Genomic DNA, 20,777 nt, shown 5'->3' on the forward strand with positions numbered 1-20,777 from the left:
CACTTCCCAGTAATCATTACTATATGTAAACACAGGTCAAATTTTGTAACTTGCAGCCCCTTCCACGGAGACTTCGGGGGTGTAAGTCGTCCCCGAAGACAGTGTTATTAGGTTTCTTGACTATGGTGAATAAAATGGCTATCTCAGAATTTTGATCCAGTGACTCTGGGGAAAAAATTAGCGTGGGAGGGGACCTAAGTGCCCTCTGATTTTTTTGGTCACTTAAAAAGGGCACTAGAACTTTTAATTTCCGTTAGAATGAGCCCTTTCGCGACATTCTAGGACCACTGAGTCGATACGATCACGCCTGGGGAAAAACAAACAAAAAAAAAACAAATAAACACGCATCCGTGATTTGTCTTCTGGCAAAAAATGCGAAATTCCACATTTTTGTAGATAGGGACTTGAAACTTCTACAATAAGGTTCTTGGATACGCTGAATCTGATGGTGTGATTTTCGTTAAGATCGTATGACATTTATGGGGTATTTCTCCCTATTTTCTAAAATGAGGCAAATTTTCTCAGGCTCGTAACTTTTGACGGGTATGATTAATCTTGATGAAAGGTATATATTTAAAATCAGCATTAAAATGCAATTCTTTTGATGTAACTATTGGCATTTTATTTCCACTTTTTCCATACGAAATCCCATTTTTTAGAGTTTTCGTTACTATTGAACCGGGTCGCTCCTTACTACAGTTCGTTACCAGGAACTCTTTAATTGAAATAACCGGCCCGTATCCACTCTATTCGGGGGAGTTGGGAAGGGGGTATTTCCAGTGCTTTGGCGATTTCAGTGCTTCTAGACGAACAGCAAAATCGATACTCTAGTACCGAGTATAATTTTAGGTTCAGACTTCGTCACAAGATCCATTTGAGCTCTTGGCTCTTGTTAAAGTAGAAAAACTGAAAAAACGTAAGAGTAGAAAATTTTGTAACGGAAATTATTTTTTTTTTAATAAAAAAAATCCTTATAAATCTAAATTTGTGAGAAAATTGGTTCCCTAAGAAAGTGAAAATAAATTTTGAATCTACTAAATATGATCGTGCCCGTAAGAACCTTGAAACATGCCCATTTTAGGGGAGAGGAGTCTTTGAAGTGACAACACTTAGGGTATAGTTCTTAGTTTTATAGGAAGTTGTGGGCTCAACTCCTACTGATGGCAAATTTGTCCAGGCGAACTTCCCATCCCAGATCATGTGTGTGTTGTTTGCCACGTGTATGAATTACATCTTTTTCCACCAGGGGTTTTACCCATGTTTCGGGCCCAGTCTCCATGTATCTGATGTATACGCAACAAAAAAGTTTGAAGCTCCTTTGGGTAGATCATTCATTTAGAATCAATTAATACCTCATGAAAACGACAACTTGAATCAATTGCCAAGGAGAAAATATTGAAATTATAAAAGAAATATAGGGTTTCTTTGCCATCACTAATTAACCGTAATTAACTAGCTAACTAACACTTTGGGAAAATAAGAAAATAAATTCCAATTTAAACTGTTTTTAGGTTTGCATTCATTCTCTTCCCCCATTGATCAGAGTGATAACAACTTCATACATCCTAAAATACGCGTTGATTTAAAGATATTCTATGACTGGATAGAATCAATAGGAAATAATCTTCTCAAGGATTGGAAAATCTTTCAAGATTTTTGGAAAATTGGAAAATTCAAGATCTGTTATTAAATGACTTCTAACTGGTGGGCAACAGCAGGCAAAGCTGATTATTTTGACCTAAATTTAGGCATAAAATTCTAAAGATAAGCCAAATATGAGCTTTTTGTGTTGTTTCCTAGGATATTATTAGGGGTTAACACTGCTAACTGCTGTTTAGGGTATATTTGTCATTCCCTAGTATCTTAACTCGTCTCTCCCCCTAATATGTTTAAATATTCAAGCGTAATATGTGCAGTAGCTCTATGAGCTTCTTTTTGGTACCGTGTCGCCCTTTTCCACTGTTTCCCTATGAATGTTCTCAAGGAATGCTAGTATATAATGCTAATAATAAAATAAAAAATAAAAAAATTCCTAAAATATTCAGCATGTTATCACTAAGGGAATTCTTATCAAAATTCGTTCCTTCACAAGTCGTATCTTTAAATGGAAGCATAGGTAATCAAACAGTTCGTGGTAACGAACTGTAGTTAGGAGCGATCCAGCTCAATAGTAAACGAAACTCTAAAAAACGGAATTTTGATACTAATAGATACATTAAAAGAATCAGATTTTTATGCTGATTTTAAATCTATAAGTTTCATTAAGTTTAGTCTTACTCATCAAAAGAAACAAGCCTGGGAAAATTTGCCTTGTTTTTGAAAATAAAGGAAAAACCCCCTAAAAGTTATAGGGTCTTAACGAAAATCACACTATCGCATTCAGCATATCAGAGAACCCTACGGTAGGGGTTTCAAGGTCCTATCTAAAAAATGTGGAACTTAGTATTTTTTGCTAAAACACCGATCACGGGTGCGTGTTTATTTTTTTGTTTATTTCTTGTTTGTTTTTTGTTTGTTTTTTTTCTAGGGATCATCGTATCGACCAACTTATTCTAGAATGTCGCAGGGGGACTCATTCTAACGGAAATTAAAAGTTCTAGTGCTCTTTTTAAGCGACAAAAAAACTAGAGGGCACCTGGAACCCTCCCACGCTCATTTTTCTCAAAGTCAACGGATCAAAATTTTGAGACAGCCATTTTGTCCAGCATAGTAAAAAAAACATAAAACTATGTCTTTGGGGCTGCCTTACACCCCCACAGTCCCTGGGGGAGGGGCTGCAAGTTACAAACTTTGACCAGCGTTTCAAACAGTTCGTGGTAACGAACTGTAGTAAGGAGCGACCCGGCTCAATAGTAATCAAAACTCTAAAAAATGGAATTTTGATACCAATAGCTACATCAAAAGAATCGCATTTTAATGCTGGTTTTAAATATATAAGTTTCATCAAGTTTAGTCTTACCCATTAAAAGTTACGAGCCTGAGAAAATTTGTGTTATTTTAGAAAATAGGGGGAAACACCCCCTAAAAGTCATAGAATCTTAACGAAAATCACATCATTAGATTCAGCTTATTAGAGAACCCTACTGTAGAAGTTTCGAGCTCCTATCTACAAAAATGTGGAATTTTGCATTTTTTTCCAGAAGGCAGATCACGGATGCGTGTTTATTTGTTTTTTTTCCCAGGGGTGATCATATCGACCCAGTTGTCCTAGAATGTTGCAAGAGGGCTCATTCTAACGGAAATGAAAAGTTCTAGTGCCCTTTTTAAGAGATCAAAAAAATTGGAGGGCACCTAGGCCCCCTCTCACGCTAATTATTTTCCCAAAGTCAACGGATCAAAATTCTGAGATAGCCATTTTATTCAGCGTAGTCGAAAAACCTTATAACTATGTCTTTGGGGACGACTTACTCCCCCAGAGTCTCCGTGGGAGGGGCAACAAGTTGCAAACTTTGACCTGTGCTTACATATAGTAATGGTTATTGGGAAGTATACAGGCGTTTTCAGGGTGATTTTTTTGGTTGGGGGAGGGGTTGAGAAGAGGGAGATATGCTGGGGGAACTTTCCATCGAGAATTTGTAATGGGAGAAGAAAATTTTCATGAAGGGAGAGCAGGATTTACTAGCATTATTAAAAAAAAACAATTAAAAAATAAATGTGAAAAAGCTTTTTCAGCTGAAAGTAAGGAACAGCAATAAAACTTAAAACAAACAGAAATTATTACCCATATGAGGGGCTCACCTCCTTCTAATACCTCACTCTTTACGCTAAAGTATTTTTAGTAATTTCAACTACTTATTCTACGGCTTTTGTGATTCAGGGGGTCATTCTTAATGAACTGGGATAAAATTTAAGCTTTAGTGTAAAGAGCGAGGTACTGACGATGGGGCGAATCCCCTCATCTATGTAATAAAAACATGAGGATACAAAAGTTCTTTGCGTAAGCTAATTTATAAGTTACGTAAATCTTTTACCAATAAAAAGATTCGTAAAAAATTAAAAGTTCTAGTTGCCTTTTTAATTAACCAAAAAATCGGAGGGCAACTAGGCTTCGTCCCCCGCTCTTTTTTTCTCAAAATCATTCGATCAAAATTATGAGAAAGCCATTGAGCCAAAAAGAAAAAAAAAATATACAAATTTCGTTTTGATTATTCCTCTGCGGAGAGCCAAAATCAAAACATGCATTGATTCAAAAATGTTCAGAAATTAATTAAAAAAAAACAAATTTTTTTAACTGAAAGTAAGGAGTGACATTAAAACTTAAAACGCACAGAAATTACTTCGTATATGAAAGAGGCTGCTTCCTCATCAACGCCCCGCTCTTTACGCTAAAGCTTTTTACTGTTTTAAAAAGAAGAATTGAGAGAAAGAGTCAAACTTTAGCGTAAAGAGTGGGGCGTTGATGAGGAAGCAGCCTCTTTCATATACGAAGTAATTTCTGTGCGTTTTAAGTTTTAATGTCGCTCCTTACTTTCAGTTAAAAAAAACTTGTTTTTTTTAATTAATACATACAGTAATGGTTATTTGGAAGCGTACAGACAGTTTCAGGGGTATTTTTTTGGTTGGGAAGGGGGTGGGGTTGATGGGCAGGGGCTACGTAGGAGGATCTTCCCTTGGAGGAATTTGTCATGGGAGAAGAGAAATTCCATGAAGGGGGCGCAGGATTCTCTAACATTATTGAAAAAAACAATGAAAAAATAAATATGAAAAATTTTTTTCTACTGAAAGAAAGGACCAGCATTAAAACTTAAAAAGAACACAAATTATTATGTATGTGGGGGGCTCATCTCTTTCTAAATACCTCGCTCTTTACGCTAAAGTATTTTTAATAATTTCAATTATTTATTCTACAGTCTTTGTGATTCAGGGGTCAATCTTAAAGAATTGGGACAAAATTAAAGATTTATTGTAAAGAGCGGGGTATTAACGAGGGGACAAATCCCCTCATGTTTATAATAAAAATATACGACTTAAGAAGTTCGTTACGTAAGTTGATTTGTAAGTTACGTATATTATTTACTAATAAAAACGTTCGTTAAAAATTCGAAATTCTAGTTGTCTTTTTAAGTAACCGAAAAATTGGAGGACAGCTAGGCATACTCCCCCACCCTTTTTGTCAAAATCGTCTGATCAAAATAATAGAAACCCATTTAGGGAAAAAAAAATTAATATACAAATTTCATTTTAATAATTTATCTGCGGAGAGCCAAAATCAAACTTGCATCAATTCAAAAACGTTCAGAAATTAAATAAAACAAGAGCTAAGAGCTCATATGGCACTTGTGACGAGGCAAGAAGAGCCAAGAGCTCATATGGTATGAGCTGTAACAAAATTCTAAGAATCAATAGATTAATTTAAAAGGAAAATCAGAGGCTTAATGCCGGTCAAGATTTAAAATAAGTGCTGTGAGTCACGATGTCCTTCTAAATATCAAAATTCATTAAGATCCGATCACCCACTCGTAAGTTATAAATACCTAATTTTTTCCAATTTTTCCTCTCCCTTTAACCCGCCAGATGGTCGAATCTGGGAAAACGACTTTATCAAGTCAATTTGTGCAGCTACCTGACACGCCTACCAATTTTCATCGTCCTAGCACGTTCAAAAGCATCAAACTCGCCAAATCACTGAACCCCTCCCCCCCAGCTTCCCCAAAGACAGCAAATCTAGTACGGTTACGTCGATCACGTATCAAGGACATTTGCTTATTCTATCCACCAAGCTTCATCCCAATTCCTCCACTCCAAGCGTTTTCCAAGTTTTTCTCCTCCAACTCCCCCCAATATCAACAGATCTGGTCGGGATTTGAAATAAGGGCTTTGAGACATGAATTCCTTCTAAATATCAACTTTCATTAAGATCAGGTCACCCGTTCTAAGTTAAAAATAGCTCAATTTTTCTAATTTTTCCAAATTAACACGCTTCCCCAGCTGCTCCAAAGAGAATGGATCCGTTCCATTTATGTCAATCACGTATCTAGAACTTGTGCTTATTCTTCCCATCAAGTTTCATCCCGATCTCTCAACTCTAAGCCATTTCCAAGATTTCTGTTTCCCTCCTCCAACCCCCTATGTCCTTGGATCTAATTCGAGTCGAAGATGGAGCATCTGAGACATAAGATCCTTCCGTATATATATACAGTTTCATTAAGATTCGATCACCTATTCGTAAGATAAAAATACCCCAATTTTCACGTTTTCGAAGAATTCCAGTTTCCCCCTCCAACTCCCCCAGTGTCACAGGAACTGGTCGGAATTTAAAATTAGATCTTTAAAGCACAAGATCCTTCTAAATATCAAATTTCACTAAGATCTAGTTACCCGTTCGTAAGTTACAAATGCCTCATTTTTCCGAGTTACCCCCCCCCCCCGACTCCACCAAAGAGAGCAGATACGGTCCAGTTATGTCAGTCACGTATCTTAGACAGGTTTTTATTCTTTCCATCCAGTTTCATCCTGATCTCTCCGCTTTAAGTATTTTTAAGATTTCCAGCCCCCCCCCCAAAATGCCTCCCTCCTTCCCCAATAACGTTGTATCTGGTTGAGATTTAAAATAAGAGATCTGAGTTACGCGGTCCTTCTAAATATGAATTTTCATGAAGATCCGATCACTCCTTCGTAAGTTAAAAATACGTCATTTCTTCTAATTTTTCTGAATTACCCCCCCCCCCCAATAAGGCGGATTGGAAGCCCAATTCCACCAAATAGAGCGGATCGTTCCAATTATGTCAATCACGTATCTAAGACTTCTGCTTGTCTTTCCCACCAAGTTTCTTCCCGATTCCTCCAATCTTAGCGTTTTCCATGATTTTAGGTTCTCCCCCCCCAAACACTCCAATGTCACCAGATCTGGTAGGGATTTAAAATAAGAGCTTTGAGACACGATATACTGCTAAATATCAAAATTAATTGAGATCCGATCATCTGGTCGTAAGTTAAAAATACCTCATTTTTCTAATTTTTCAGAATTAACTCCCCCCACCCCAGCTACCCAAAAGAAAGTGAATCCGTTACAGTTATGTCAATCATGTATCTAGGACTTGTGCTTATTTTCCCCCTCAATTTACATCCCAATACCTTCACTCTAAGTGTTTTCCAAGATTTTAGGTTTGCCCCTCCCAACTCCCCTCCCCAATGTCACCAGATCCGGTCGGGATTTAAAATAACAGCTCTGAGACAGGACATCCTTCCAAACATCAAATTTCATTAAGATCTGATCAACCGTTCGTAAGTTAAAAATACTTCATTTTTTTCTATTTTGTCCCAATCAACCGGTTCCCCACTCCCCCCAGAAGGTTGAATCGTGAAAACGACTATTTCTAATTTCATCTGGTGTGGTCCCTGATATTTTTGCCAAATTTCATCGTCCTAGCTTACCTGGAAGTGCCTAAAGTAGCAAAACCGGGACCGACAGACTGACAGACAGACCGACAGAATTTGCGATTGCTATGTCACTTGGTTAATACAAAGTGACATAAAAAAAGTTTTTTTTTTAACTGAAAGTAAGGAGCGACATTAAAACTTAAAATGAACAGAAATTACTCCGTGTATGAAAGGGGCTGTTCCCTTCTCAGCGTCCTGCTCTTTACGTTAAAGTTATTTACTGTTTTATAAAGTAGAATTGAGAGAAAGAGTTAAACTCTTTCTATAAGGGCTTGGAATTTTACCCATTGTACTGACATGCTCCTGTCGTACTTTCCAATTGAATGTTGCAGTGCTTCTTTTCAAAGTGACCACCTAAGAAGTTGGATCAATTGAACTAAATATGAATATGTAGAAATCTGCTCAGTGCTTTTTTTCTTAAGGAAAAGTTGACTCATGCAATGTACCTAAATCCTTTTTAGTTTGGGATCGCCCAGCATTATGTCCAAATAAAAGATAAATTTATCCCGTGAAAAATAAGTGGCACAACCAGTCTGAATGCTTCAGTAGCTCAAAGCATACAGAATACAATGTATTTATCAAATAGCAACACTTATTTCAACAGAACTGTTATTCCTGTGCGATTACTATGACGTTTATATTCCTATCGCTGTAAAATTATGAAAGGATTATATTAGACCTTCCAATTTCTGGTACAGTAATATTTCTTCTGCAAAGCATTGCTAGGACTTGCTATGACTGACTGACTATCACATATAATATATATTATAATAATATATATATATATATATAATATATATATATATATATATATATATATATATAAATATGGCACTTAGTACGTGGCAGACTTCTATATATGGATTCTCATTGACATTAGTGTTCTAACAGCAGACAATTTTAGCCTTTTCTTAATGTCATGACGTCACAGGTTCGGTGCAGCCGCCCTTTGAAAAATACGAATTCTTTCTTAAAAAAGTTTTTATCTAATTAGATCTTTTTTGCTGCCAGTCTTTCTCGAACCGCAGATTTAACTGTCAATTGTTGTTCGTCTTTACCTCAGAAAGTTTTTTCCACGTCTTTTGCTTTAGCAGTTTAGATTCATACGTCATCTCATTTAATTTCTTAATGCGTTACAGATAACAAATACGGATTTTCCGGTTTCTAACCACAGATAGCTGTTTAAAATTTAGCTTACAATTCAATGTGATTCTCAATGTTGTTTTTTCCATGCCATTTTATTTAGCTGTTGCGATTCTCACTTTCACTAGCGTACTAATCACATTTATCCATGCTTCATTTTCATCAGTCAACCCTTTAAGCATTGTAAGTGGCGTTGAATTAAAATTAGTCTCTTTAAAAATACATTTTTGTTATTGGACCTTTAACTTTTGCCTTGGCTTGTCTTTTGTCATTATGAAAAACATAACGCCGAGACTTTGTTTTTTGACAGAGCCTGATGCAGTATCAGGTTCTTGGCTAAAGTCCTTATAAACTCTAATGTCATTATTTATAGCTATTTGATGGCTTGGAGCTTTTATAAAATTTTGAGAGTCAACTTTTGCCTCGGTTTGTCTTTTGTCATTATGAAACAGATGTCGCAAAAACTTTTTTTTTAAACAAAGGCATGGTAAACATTGATTATCTTTTCCATGTCAGAATCCCAACCCAATTATCATAACTATCATTTTCTATTTTGGCACATTTTGACTGCTGTCACTTATCTTCTAACATCATTATTCTTTCTTCTTCATTTGGGATTTTCATTACTTCAGACAATTTCCCAATACCCTTTTCGTTAGCTGTCCTTATTGTTCTAGTTATGCATGACAATCCAGGTTGTGGTTCAGGTGGTGGGACAAAAATTTATTTTTCTTCCAATGAATTATCATTTAAAAAGCTTGTAAATTTTTGTTTTTCGGGTCTTGTCTTATTTGATAGTCCAGGTTATTGATTATCACCCGTTGTGAATCTAATTTGTTCGGGGTGTTTTTATCACCCTTTATAGTTCAGGTGGTTCCAGAGAATCATCATTTCAATTCTCAAAGATGTTTGATTCTTCAAGCAAGTCCGATTTCTAACAATTTCTACAAAGCCTCCAACTAATGGTTGTCTTTTTTATGGTTTTAGAAGTGTTTTAATCCCTAGTCAAAATACATAGAAATATTTTTAACAATTACCAGTATTTGTTATTTAAGCAATTTATTGTATACTTTTCCATGCATTATTTTCAGCTTTTCCTCATAAATGTGAAAAAAAAACATTGCAGTACTGCAATTAAGTTTAGGGAAATGACGTCACTGACATAAATCTTTTTTTCCAAAATTAAATCTCTTAACGAATTTTCTCGAAATTATGACCTATTTGGATTTTTCTTTTTAGGCAGGAATATCCTAAGATATCAATTTTCAGAGACATTTTAATTTTGACACGCTTTATTTCTCGTTTTTCATATCTTTTAATATGTATATCTTCTAAAATGACCATGTCTTTGCTCTCCATTTTCATTTTTGGCTCACTCATATTTTTGGTGTTGCTTCTCTTCTAACCGCGTGTGTCTTTGCTCTTCATTTTAATATTTGACTCGCTCAGATTCTCGTTTTCGCATATCTTCTAACCGCCCGTGTCTTGGCTCTTCATTTACATTTTTGATACGTTTTGATACTCGCTGCTGTGTATCTTCTAACCTCGTTTGTCTTTCTTCTTCATTTTTGATTTTGATTACTTCAGACAATTTAGCAATGCCCTTTGCTTTAGCTGCATGTATTGGTCGTACAGGTTGTTGATTTTCACCCATTGTAAATTTAATATGTTAAGGCCGTTTTCTCGGGCCCTTTCACGTTTGATAGTTCAGGTGGTTCCTAAGAACCATCATTCGTAATAATCGCAATTTTTTGCTTTTTAGGCCTTATAGAGCTGGTTCACTGAAATAGCACCAATTATCAAGTCTTGTGAAAGGTTTTGATAGACAGAACTTGTATTTAAAATTTTATTTTCCTTCTCATCTCTTTCCTCTTATTTGACTATATGCTATAAATTCGTTCCACTTTACTTTCAGGTGATATTCCGATCGTACCAGCCAATGAAGAGAGAGGTAAGAAACTTTTTGCTTTTCCTATATGTAAAAGTAAATTACCAAAAAGCTGGGAAAATCATATAAAACGAATATCTTAACCAAAAACATATTATCTACATAGAGTTTAAATATGCTGCGTAACCTGAATTCGTATTTTGTTGAATTTTACGTGGTTAGTTTGCTACTATAAATAGTAAAAAAAAACTGTGTAACTTGTATTAAACTTGTATAAAAGCTAGCATAACAAAACAAAATAGTGTACTTCAGGTAACAAATTAAGTCTTTCTTTTCATTGTTATACCGGAAATACAATTTTCAAGAAGTTGTTATCCATGACAGCACACAGACCTGCAGATACTGGACGGTTACTTGACACAATAGCCAACTTCGAATAATCACGATTCTCAAAAATTCACCTGCATATTCCTGTAATATGTGAATAGATTTTCATGAGTGTCCTTTAAATTTCGTATGATTCAACTGTTAGCACTGTTTTTATCATCCCCTCCCAAAGTGTGCTACCACCCTAGACGAATTTCCCACTAAATGGGCCAACCAAGTCCCCTGTTTGTTCAAATATATTTTATTATTGAAGCTAGTCCGATTTTTAACAACAATATGTAGTAAGCTTAAATTTTCACCCTCTTTTGATTAAAATTTAAGATATCCGCGCGCAAAGGCATGTCAACCTTTACGCCTGTATGTCCCCATAGAAAACCCGTATTTCAACTTTCATTGGGCTGCTTTTTCATAACTAATGCATGCCTTAATTTTGTGCTAATGCAGTTATGCTAATGAGATATTCATCGGGACCACTATTTGCAAGGACTTGGAATAGGCTACAAGCTTTGAGTCGATAGGAAAAAATGTCTTATAGCCCTTTTTTGGGGCAAGTGCTCACCTATTTTAACCTAATTTAAGCTAATTTAAGCCAAACTATGTGTAACTTTAATTAAATTAATCTAAAGTAAACTAAGGGTCTAAATTCAATTATCGATGGGTTATGTTATTAGTAATGATCCATCGTGTTTTTTTTATTTCTTTATCTTTTTTTAAGTTGGACATTTTTTAGCATTTTAAATTTTGCTAGAGATAACATTTAATTCCAATTTTTGACGAGGTTTTTTCATCAGTTTCAGTTTTTTTCCGAATGTTTTCAAAAATTTTCAATACTTGTTATAAATTTTTAAAATGCATAGTTTTTAGATTAGAAATGTTTAACCATTTAAAATTTTTGTCTAGTGAAAACACAGATTCCCAACACTTTGTCGAGATTTTAGGCCAGCCTCAATTGTCATTCACACAATTTCGTTTTTTTTCAGCTTTTGCTCCAAAGTTTTCGTTATTTTTAATGTTGATCGCGTATTTTCTCTATGTTTGGTTTCTTTAGAACATTTTGGTGTATGGATTTTGTAGTTTTAATGTTACTGACAAGCTTATAAAATGTGTCCAGTAATGAAGTGAAATGTGCATATGAAGAATTTTTTGTTGTTGAGTTTCAAGTACTGATTTCCTGGGTGAGGATGAGAAGCTCTCTGCTGGTCTTGCTAGAAACATTAATTCTATTTACATTAAAACAATTAAAGATAATAAAGTGTCAGAACGAGTAAAATGTAATTAAAGGACATTGATGAATTTCATAAAAATATTTTCCTCGAGGTAAGAAATCTCGTTTCTCGTCATCATATGATCTGGGATTACGTTCTTCTATTTAAGTGAAAATTTCGTCACCGAATTTATAAATACCTCGCTCTATATGCTATAGTATTTTTAGTAATTTCAACTATTTATTCTATGGTCTTTTGGATTAAGGGGTCATTCTTAAGGAATTGGGACAAAACTTACGATTTAGTGTAAAGAGCGAGATATTTACGAGGGTACAAACCTCCTCATATACATAATAAAAATTTATAGTTGCCTTTTTATGTAACCGAAAAATTGCAGGGCAACTAGGCTTTCCCCACCCCTTATTTCTCAAAATCGTCTGATCAAAACTAAGAGAAAGCCATTTAGCCAAAAACGGAATTAATATGCAAATTTCATTTTAATAATTTTTGTGTGGAGAGCCAAAATCAAACACGCATTAATTCAAAAACGTTCAGAAATTGCATAAAAAACTAGTTTTTTTTAACTGAAAGTAAGGAGCGACATTAAAACTTAAAATGAACAGAAATTACTCCGTATATGAAATGGGTTGTCCCCTCCGCAATCCCTCGCTCTTTACGCTAAAGTTTGACTCTTTGCCACAATTCTGCTTTTTAAAACAATTAAAAACTTTAGCGTAAAGAGCAAGGGATTGCGGAGGGGACAACCAATTTCATATACGGAGTAATTTCTGTTCATTTTAAGTTTTAATGTCGCTCCTTACTTTCAGTTAAAAAAACCAGTTTTTTTTAGGTAATCTTTTTCAAGGACGACATTGGGGCTAAGAGATAAACAGATTGGCTCTTGGACACAGTAGTTAAAAACCATGAATTCGGTTTTACTCTTGTTGAACTTTATTTCAATACGGTCACACTGCTCTGACAATATACGAAAATTCTCTTGAAGTAATTTCAACTTTGACATTCAGGTTCATGTATATATATCACGAAAAGCCTTTACATGAGAAGAATTCAAACCACTTTTATAAGCACTCAGTAGAATATGAGCATGGACACAAAAGTCGAATACTCTTGAAAAGTCAAGATTTAAGGAAAGGCAAAGTAAATAAATTCATCGTTTTCATCACCACGTACCAACAAATTAGCGATATGGTGATATTAATGATCACAGCCAACTGCTTCTTCACCTAAACTAGCTATCTGGTATATAACACTCGTCGTAATTTCGTCAATAATCATCGGTTCAAATATTGTACAAAGTACAGGGGAAATAGTAATCGGTCTGAACGAGGAGAACTTGTCGAAAAGTGTTCCCTGTTTAATTGAAAAGACTTGCTCAACTTGAGCTACCATTTTTTAAACTCTTCTCATAAGCACTTTCCGAGACTGCATCAGGTTCTGAAAATTCAGGTTCCGAACACCACTGGTAACCTGTAAGGACAAAATCACTACATGGTTTTAATTTGCCGTATTTTAACATTTTCCACACAAAGTTTGGGTCTTTGCATTCTTTGTAGGATATTGTGACTGTAGAATTTTCCGATGTCGTTTCGGCTCTTTCACGAAGTGTCCGTTTGTATAAAGGCATACTTCGTTCACTGTCTCGGTGCGTAGTATACCACACTCTTTCCAACTATAGAACTAACATCTTGACTTTGCACACGACTTGGTGAATTCCGGATTGCTGGACCAGCTAGGCTTTTGTGCTCTGACCTGCACTCTGTGGATCAGCACCCTTGTCTTTTCAGCAATGCTTGGTGCGTGCACAATTTCAGCATGATACGTGTTGAATTAAATCTAACTTTCAGAAAAACTAATTCCAGACCTCTGAGACAGGAACTGGAACTATACTTCGATTTTTTCAATGCTTATTAAATATTTCAATTTCTTCATCACTTATGCTTTGAAAATTAGACATATCAATTTTACCCCAGTCACAGATGTCATGCCACTTTCTGGTATCACTTGATTTGAGGGATTACGTTGGAGTTAATATGAGCGGAAAAGTATTTCTGATTGGTAAGGCACCTGAAATTTGGAATGCTGTAATAACATAGATTTCCGAGCTTGGCAGTTTTTCAGGCGAGCAAAACATGAAGTTTCAGAGAAGACTTACTGCCAGAGCTTTGGATGTATTTGAATCCAAGCTCATTTTCTGCTGGAACGAGCTGAGGGCACATGCTACACCGGATATTTGCTCTTCAACCAGAGTCATAATATAAATCAGTTCAAGCTGTCGGTTTATATGACTGTCAGATCGTTTGATTTACAATCAGTGGCAAGTTTGCTAAGAGCTCAGCACACTTTATCAAAGAGTACATCATAACTAGAATTATGATAATCAGTGAGAAGGTAAGCTGAGGTAACAATGTAGTTTTGTGTTTTGACTTCGACAAAATATGCCGAAAAAAGTCGTGAAAGGGCTATGGGAAAAGTTTGCTTTGCACAAACATAGCAGTGCTACCGCTAGATGGATCCACACAGTGTTTGGCAGCATGAGAGTAAGTAACAGTAGAAGTATTGATGTTTAGAGATTAAGACTGTCCGTAGTCATTAGGTGCTCTTGCAAACATACTTTATCATTCGCTTCCCATAGGGTTTGTATGAATGAAAGCTTCATATTTACATCTCCGTTTACATTCCACGACGTTATTCTGAGTACTCTATTCATATTGTGGGACTCAAAGCTTTTGTGCTTCAGGGCATTTGTAACTATAACATGAATGAGCAGTTTGAGAGCACAGTGTGTACATTGACACTGTTCTGGCAAGGGAAGTTGCTGTTACTCGAATGTGTGGGAGTGGCAAATAGCAGTAGAGTCCACAGTGGGAGTAGCAAATAGCAGCTTTACAGGCATCAGTAGTTTAGCAGACATATACCCATCAGCCTGACAGTTGAAACACCGAGGAGGCAAAGGAAACCAACTTATTCACCAATTTTAATCCGCTCCTTATTCATAACAACAGGGTTCAAGACGACGCGAGAACTTCAACTTAAAAAACCTGGTTCTTCCAATGTAGAAGGCTCTCACACAACCGGGTACCATTTTTTTTATTTCGCCGTCGGAGACGGAATCTGGGACATAAAGAGAAATGCCATAGTAAATAGGGATTTTGAAAGGGACTAATTCCTAAAAAAAAGGACTAATATACCAGAAGGGACTCATTTTGAGAATAAAGAAAACTTTAAAAAAACAGTGACGAACGATATGAAAGCACACTAGTGGTCATCGAATAGAAGTTTCTTTTCAGTCAGTTGAATATTCAGTTTTTTTTTTGTTTTTTTTATAAGCATTAATTCTAAAAGAAAAAATTTACTCCGCTTTGATTATTTTTTTCTGTGGCAAATTTTGTTCTCCATGATACTTCCTTTTACCTTTAGTATAACTTTTTGTTTCAGATGTGTTGAATCAGCTCAGTAGTTGTGTTGATTGATAACTTTTTGTTTCAGATGTGTTATCTATCAAGACCACTACTGAGCTGATTCAAGTTTTGAAAGAGCTTCAAATGGAAGTTCAAACAAATCGCCAAGAAATTCGCAGTATTAAGGAAACCCTTATAAAGTGTGACATGTGTAAAGGTAAGTCTTATGTGTTGAATAATAGCTGAAATCGAGTTTAATGGGTATTGGAAACACGGGTCATTTTCAGCCCAAGCTGATATATTGCTCATTCTTGTTTTCCTTACTTTTATTTGTCACAACATTTTCAATTATTATATTGTATGTATCCCTAACAGCGAGCATGAAAACTCGTCAGAAAATACAGCTTCTATATATTTTTGATTTTTGTAGATTGAGGTCTTTTCGTCAGTAACTAGTTCAACTAGTGTAAAGAAACTCAACTAGCTCCGTGCCTTTGAAAATCAATGGCTATATGACGAAAGTGTGATAATTAAATACAATAATTTTTTGTCTTGTTCCATTTTGCAATTTTCTGAAAAGGCAATCCTTAAAAATCTGATTAAGAAGTTCAAGTTAAGTCATACTTTGGAAACTGATAAAGCTTTGGACCCTCTGTAATTATAGCTCAATAGCCTGAAAACTTAGAAAAAATATAGTCTTATAAAAATAAAAATATTACTTTTGTTTAAAATTGGAAAAAAATGTCCATGTACTCTTCCAAAAAATGGTCATGAATTATTGCTCATTTAGACTCTCGCTACTTATTCTGTAAAAAAAAAAAAAAAAAATATTTGTATAACCTTTAAAAAAAAAACAACTAGATTCAGAAAATATATTTGTCGGGTCTTCCCTATGTTAGACAAAAAGAAGCAAAAGTGACAATAGTTTCTGATAGACCTGAGTAGCAAGATTCATGCGTCTTGGGGAACTGATAGCATATTGTGGATTTTTCTGTGTACGTTTATACATGGGACCTACCCAGGCAAAAACCAAATTTTATAAAGGAGCGTTTACACGTCTCTGATCATTTGGAGTTATCGAGGGAGAATATGTCGAAGTTTCAACTCCGTGAATAAGGTGTAGCCTGGAAACTGGCGCACAGTGCGACCGCACTAAAAATAAAGTGACAAGCTGTCTAAAGAACGCTATTGGCTAAAAGAGCTATAGGCATTTAAAGCAATGTATTGCTCACTTTGTCAAATTTGTGGATGTCATCTGTTAAAGTTTTTTATTTTGTACAAAACATGAACTGCAAATTGATACCTGTAACTTCAAATGTTATTTGCAATACCTGAACGAGTCAAATTTTCTCATTCGTTAGGGACATTCTACCAGTTTCAAAGAAACTACATTCCACTCACATTTTCTTTCTTTTTTGTTTTTCCCTTTCTTACCATATCATTCTTTTTTTTTATATAAATTGTTGAGCAAAAAAGACTTATGTATCTACATGAAGATGCATAAATTAATTTATCCTAAATTTCATTTGTCAAATTTATATGAGCTTCCTTATAAGTCAAATGCAACTTTTTTAGCTCAAGATTTTAGTCTTTTGCTGCTTTTTGTCTTCTGCTGCCTAGTCTTTTGATGGTTAATTCATCTATGTTACTCAAAAGGAATTGTTTGTGATGGGGTTATATTGGTTTTTGTTCTTTGAAGTATGAAATTATCAAGAGAACTAATTCATATTTGATTTTTACTTATGAATCATGAATTTCTAGTAGTATTTATACCCATGGCATCCAATAATAAAACCATTGGATTTTTTTTTTTTTATTATTATTATCGTAGTACAGAAAACCAAAGTTTGGAGACTCGAAATTAAGCTTTCATATGTTTTTGAGGAACCAATACTTTTCGAGATTTAATTGTATTTGTTAACATTTGTTTATTTAATCATTTGTTTAGCAGAATTTATTCGCTTAATATTTAACGACTTTTACTTCAAATACAAACCTATCTTATATAAGTGTGCAAACCAAGATTAGAATATGGGAAGCTGCAATAATAACACTGGTCAAGCATGATTCTGAGGCAAGACGTAAAAAAGGTTTGTTAGATTTTTTTTTAGAAGAATTGTTTAAGGATTATTTTGGGTACCTTGCTGACCGACTGTCGCCAACTAAACCCCCCACTCTTTATATTAAACTTTTATAGAAGTTGAAAAATATGTCTTATTCTGTTTCAACGGGCAGTATTCTGTGTCTTATTATGTTTCAATATGTCTATTCTGTTCTGTTGAGCAGTTGTTCCTAAGAAATTGGGACACAAAGTCAAACTTTGGAGTAAATATAGGGGAGACGGGGGGGGGGGGGCTCTGAGAGGACTTCCCTGCTCGTATAGCATAATTTATATTTTTTAAATATTTGATGTCTCTCCTTGCTCTCATTTAAAAAAAACCGTTTTAAGTTTTGTTATTTTTTTTATTTCCTGCTATTGAAATCATGACCTTAAATCGTTTCAGGTTTAGAAAGTTGTAGCTCAGCTAACTTAGTATTTAAGTTTAGAAAATAATTTAATCTACCAAACAGTAGTGTTTTTTTTTTTTATTCCTTATTCCATACATGATCTGGGGTAGATATTTTTGAAAAGTTACACTTAAAAACACGTCACGTCAACGATGACTCCGTATACTATTATTCAGTGCAAGGTTTTAGGGTTTGCACATTATTTTTTTTTAACTTTAGATTTATGTTGTGCTATTCCGAAAGTATGTTGTTAAAGTGTTGTTAAAGTGTCCCCCAACATATCCCTCTCTTCTCTAATCTACCCCCCCCCCCTCCAACCAAAAAATCCCCCTGAAAGCGTCTGTTCACCTCCAAATAACCATTAGTATATGTAAGCACTGGTCATCGCAGGCACGTACGTAGGAATTTTTTCGGGGGGGGCGAAAACCTTCGAAACAGCAGATATAAAATAGCATTTTGTTTTATTTAATAACTAAATAAATGCAAAAAGCACGTATATCAGAAAATACAGATTAACTTTTATCTTTAGTATTGTAGCGGATGGGGGGGGGGGGGGAACGAGACTGAAGCCTCAAAAGTATGTTTTGGGCTCAGGTTATTTTCATAGCGATTTAGAACCAGTGGTTAATCTATTATATCCCACTGAAAGGGAAGTTTTAGGGTTAATAGTGCAATATGGGTGCTGTGGGGGGTAGTTCTTCTATTGCAAAAACGTCGATTTTAATGAATAATGATAGTTTCCAAAATTGATCGATTAAAAACAGTACTTTATCCTGAAAAGGGGGGATAAACACCCTAATATCAAGGATAATTCTATTTTGCTGTGGAAAGCAAACTCTCTTTACAAAAAAATAACAGTGCAATCGCTAATTACTTCAAAGAGGGTAAAAAGTTAGACAGAAAATGGCTTAAATAAATGGGCAGTGACTTGACCGGATAATTTCATGCTGTAAAATCCCAAACAAAGGCTTCAAACATGTATCTAAATTCTTAATAAATGTCCTACTTTTGCCAGAAATTCCAAGAAACCATCGGGAAATTAAACATTTTATAAAATTATGTTTTTAAATTGTAGCCCCTCCCATGGGGACTGTGGGGGAGTAAGTCGTCCCCAAAGACATAGTTATAAGATGTTTCGACTACGCTTAATAAAATAGATATCTCAGAATTTTGATCCGGTGACTTTGGGAAAATAATTAGCATGGGAGAGGGCCTAGGTGCCCTCCAATTTTTTTGGTCACTTAGAAAGGGCACTAGAACTTTTCATTACCGTTAGAATGACCCCTTTTGCAAGATTCTAGGACGACTGAGTCAATACGATCACCCCTGGGAAAAAAACAAGAAAAAGCGAAACAACAAACAAACAAATAAACACGCATCCGTGATAAAAAAAAGGCAAAATATGAAAAATTCCACATTTTTGTAGATAGTAGCTTGAAACTTCTACAACAGGGTTTTTTCTGATTTGCTGAATCTGATGATGTGATTTTCGTTAAGATTCTATGACTTTTAGGGGTTGTTTTCCCCTATATTCTAAAATGAGGCAAGTTTATTCAGGCTCGTAACTTTTGATGGGTAAAACTAAACTTGATGAAACTTATATATTTAAAATCAGCATTAAAATGTGATTCTTTTTATGTAGCTATTGGTGTATAAACTCGATTTCTTAGAGTTTTAGTTACTATTGAGCCGGGCCGCTCCTTGCTACAGTTCGTTACTTCGAACTGTTTGATACCGATCAAAAGTCACAAGCCTGAGAAAATTTGCCTTATTTTCATTATTCGGCTTTTAACCGGTTTTCGAAACATATCCCTTTAGTCAATCTTTTTAGTTATTTTGTTGTTGTTGTCCACTATTTTTTTTTTTTATTCATGAGTGCCATTTTTTATATTACGTAGGTTAAAAATATGGAAACTTAATTTGGAATTTTCTTTTAGAATTAATCAGATAATAAAATTTTAAAGAAGCAAATTGTTAAAGTTTTTTTTAATAATAAAGCGTCCCTTGCTTTATCATGGCTATTAGAAAAACTTGAAACTTGAAAACTTGAAGAAGTGTAGGGAAAGATCGACACTCGTTAATCTACATATTCATGCTAGTTCTAATTCTTCCCATTTAGTTTTCCTTAGTCAGTTTTATATAATATTTATAAATATATTTTTTTCATACACTTGCAAGAGCAGAGGCAACAGAGAAGAAATTTAAGAATGAAATTTCACAGAAACTGTCAAGTGTGCTTCAGATCGACACATCTCCACTATCTAAGCTATAATATGTGTTCTAATTCTTCCCTATTAAGGTTCCTCAGTCAATTTTATGCAACATTTTTATTACTTTTTCTTGCATTACCAAGAACCGTTAGGTGTGCGTGTAACTGATCCCCCGTTATATCCATGATCAAAATCATGGCCCAGAATTGTTTCTTGGTTTAATTGGAGTTTGGTTATACATTTAGATCTTGGACAGGAATTTGCCAAGGGGCACATGAAAACTCCTATGAAAACTTCATCATAATTATTTAAGAACGACTCCTGAAATAAAACGATCGTTTAATTAGAACAAAAGAAGCTTTTTTAAAAGTATTACAAACTTTAGTGTAAAGAGCGAGGTGTTGAAGAGGGGGTAATCCCCTTCATACACGCATAATTTATGTTCGTTTTAAGTTTTAATGTTGATCCTTACTTTCAGTTGAAAAACTTGATTTTTTCTTAATTTCTTATTTTTTTAAACAAATATGCTGGAAAATCCATGTCCCCCTTCATGGAAATTCTCTTTCCCCATAATAAATTCCTTCATGGAAAGATCATCCTGTGTAACCCCCTTCCCCACCATTAAATCTACTTATTC

General features: G+C 34.9%; 1 protein-coding gene across 2 annotated transcripts in view; it reads left to right on the forward strand.

Moving 5' to 3' along the window:
• Positions 1-20,777, forward strand: part of LOC136034660 (aminopeptidase N-like) — a 118,247-nt gene that overhangs the window by 23,109 nt on the left and 74,361 nt on the right. For both annotated transcript variants that reach the window (XM_065715976.1, XM_065715977.1), the window contains exons 2-3: positions 10,439-10,474; positions 15,511-15,639. In XM_065715976.1, coding sequence (XP_065572048.1) covers positions 10,439-10,474; positions 15,511-15,639 — 165 coding nt within the window. The remainder of the gene's footprint in view (positions 1-10,438; positions 10,475-15,510; positions 15,640-20,777) is intronic.

The sequence above is a fragment of the Artemia franciscana genome, chromosome 13 (assembly GCF_032884065.1).
Source record: "Artemia franciscana chromosome 13, ASM3288406v1, whole genome shotgun sequence".
Classification (NCBI taxonomy): domain Eukaryota; kingdom Metazoa; phylum Arthropoda; class Branchiopoda; order Anostraca; family Artemiidae; genus Artemia; species Artemia franciscana.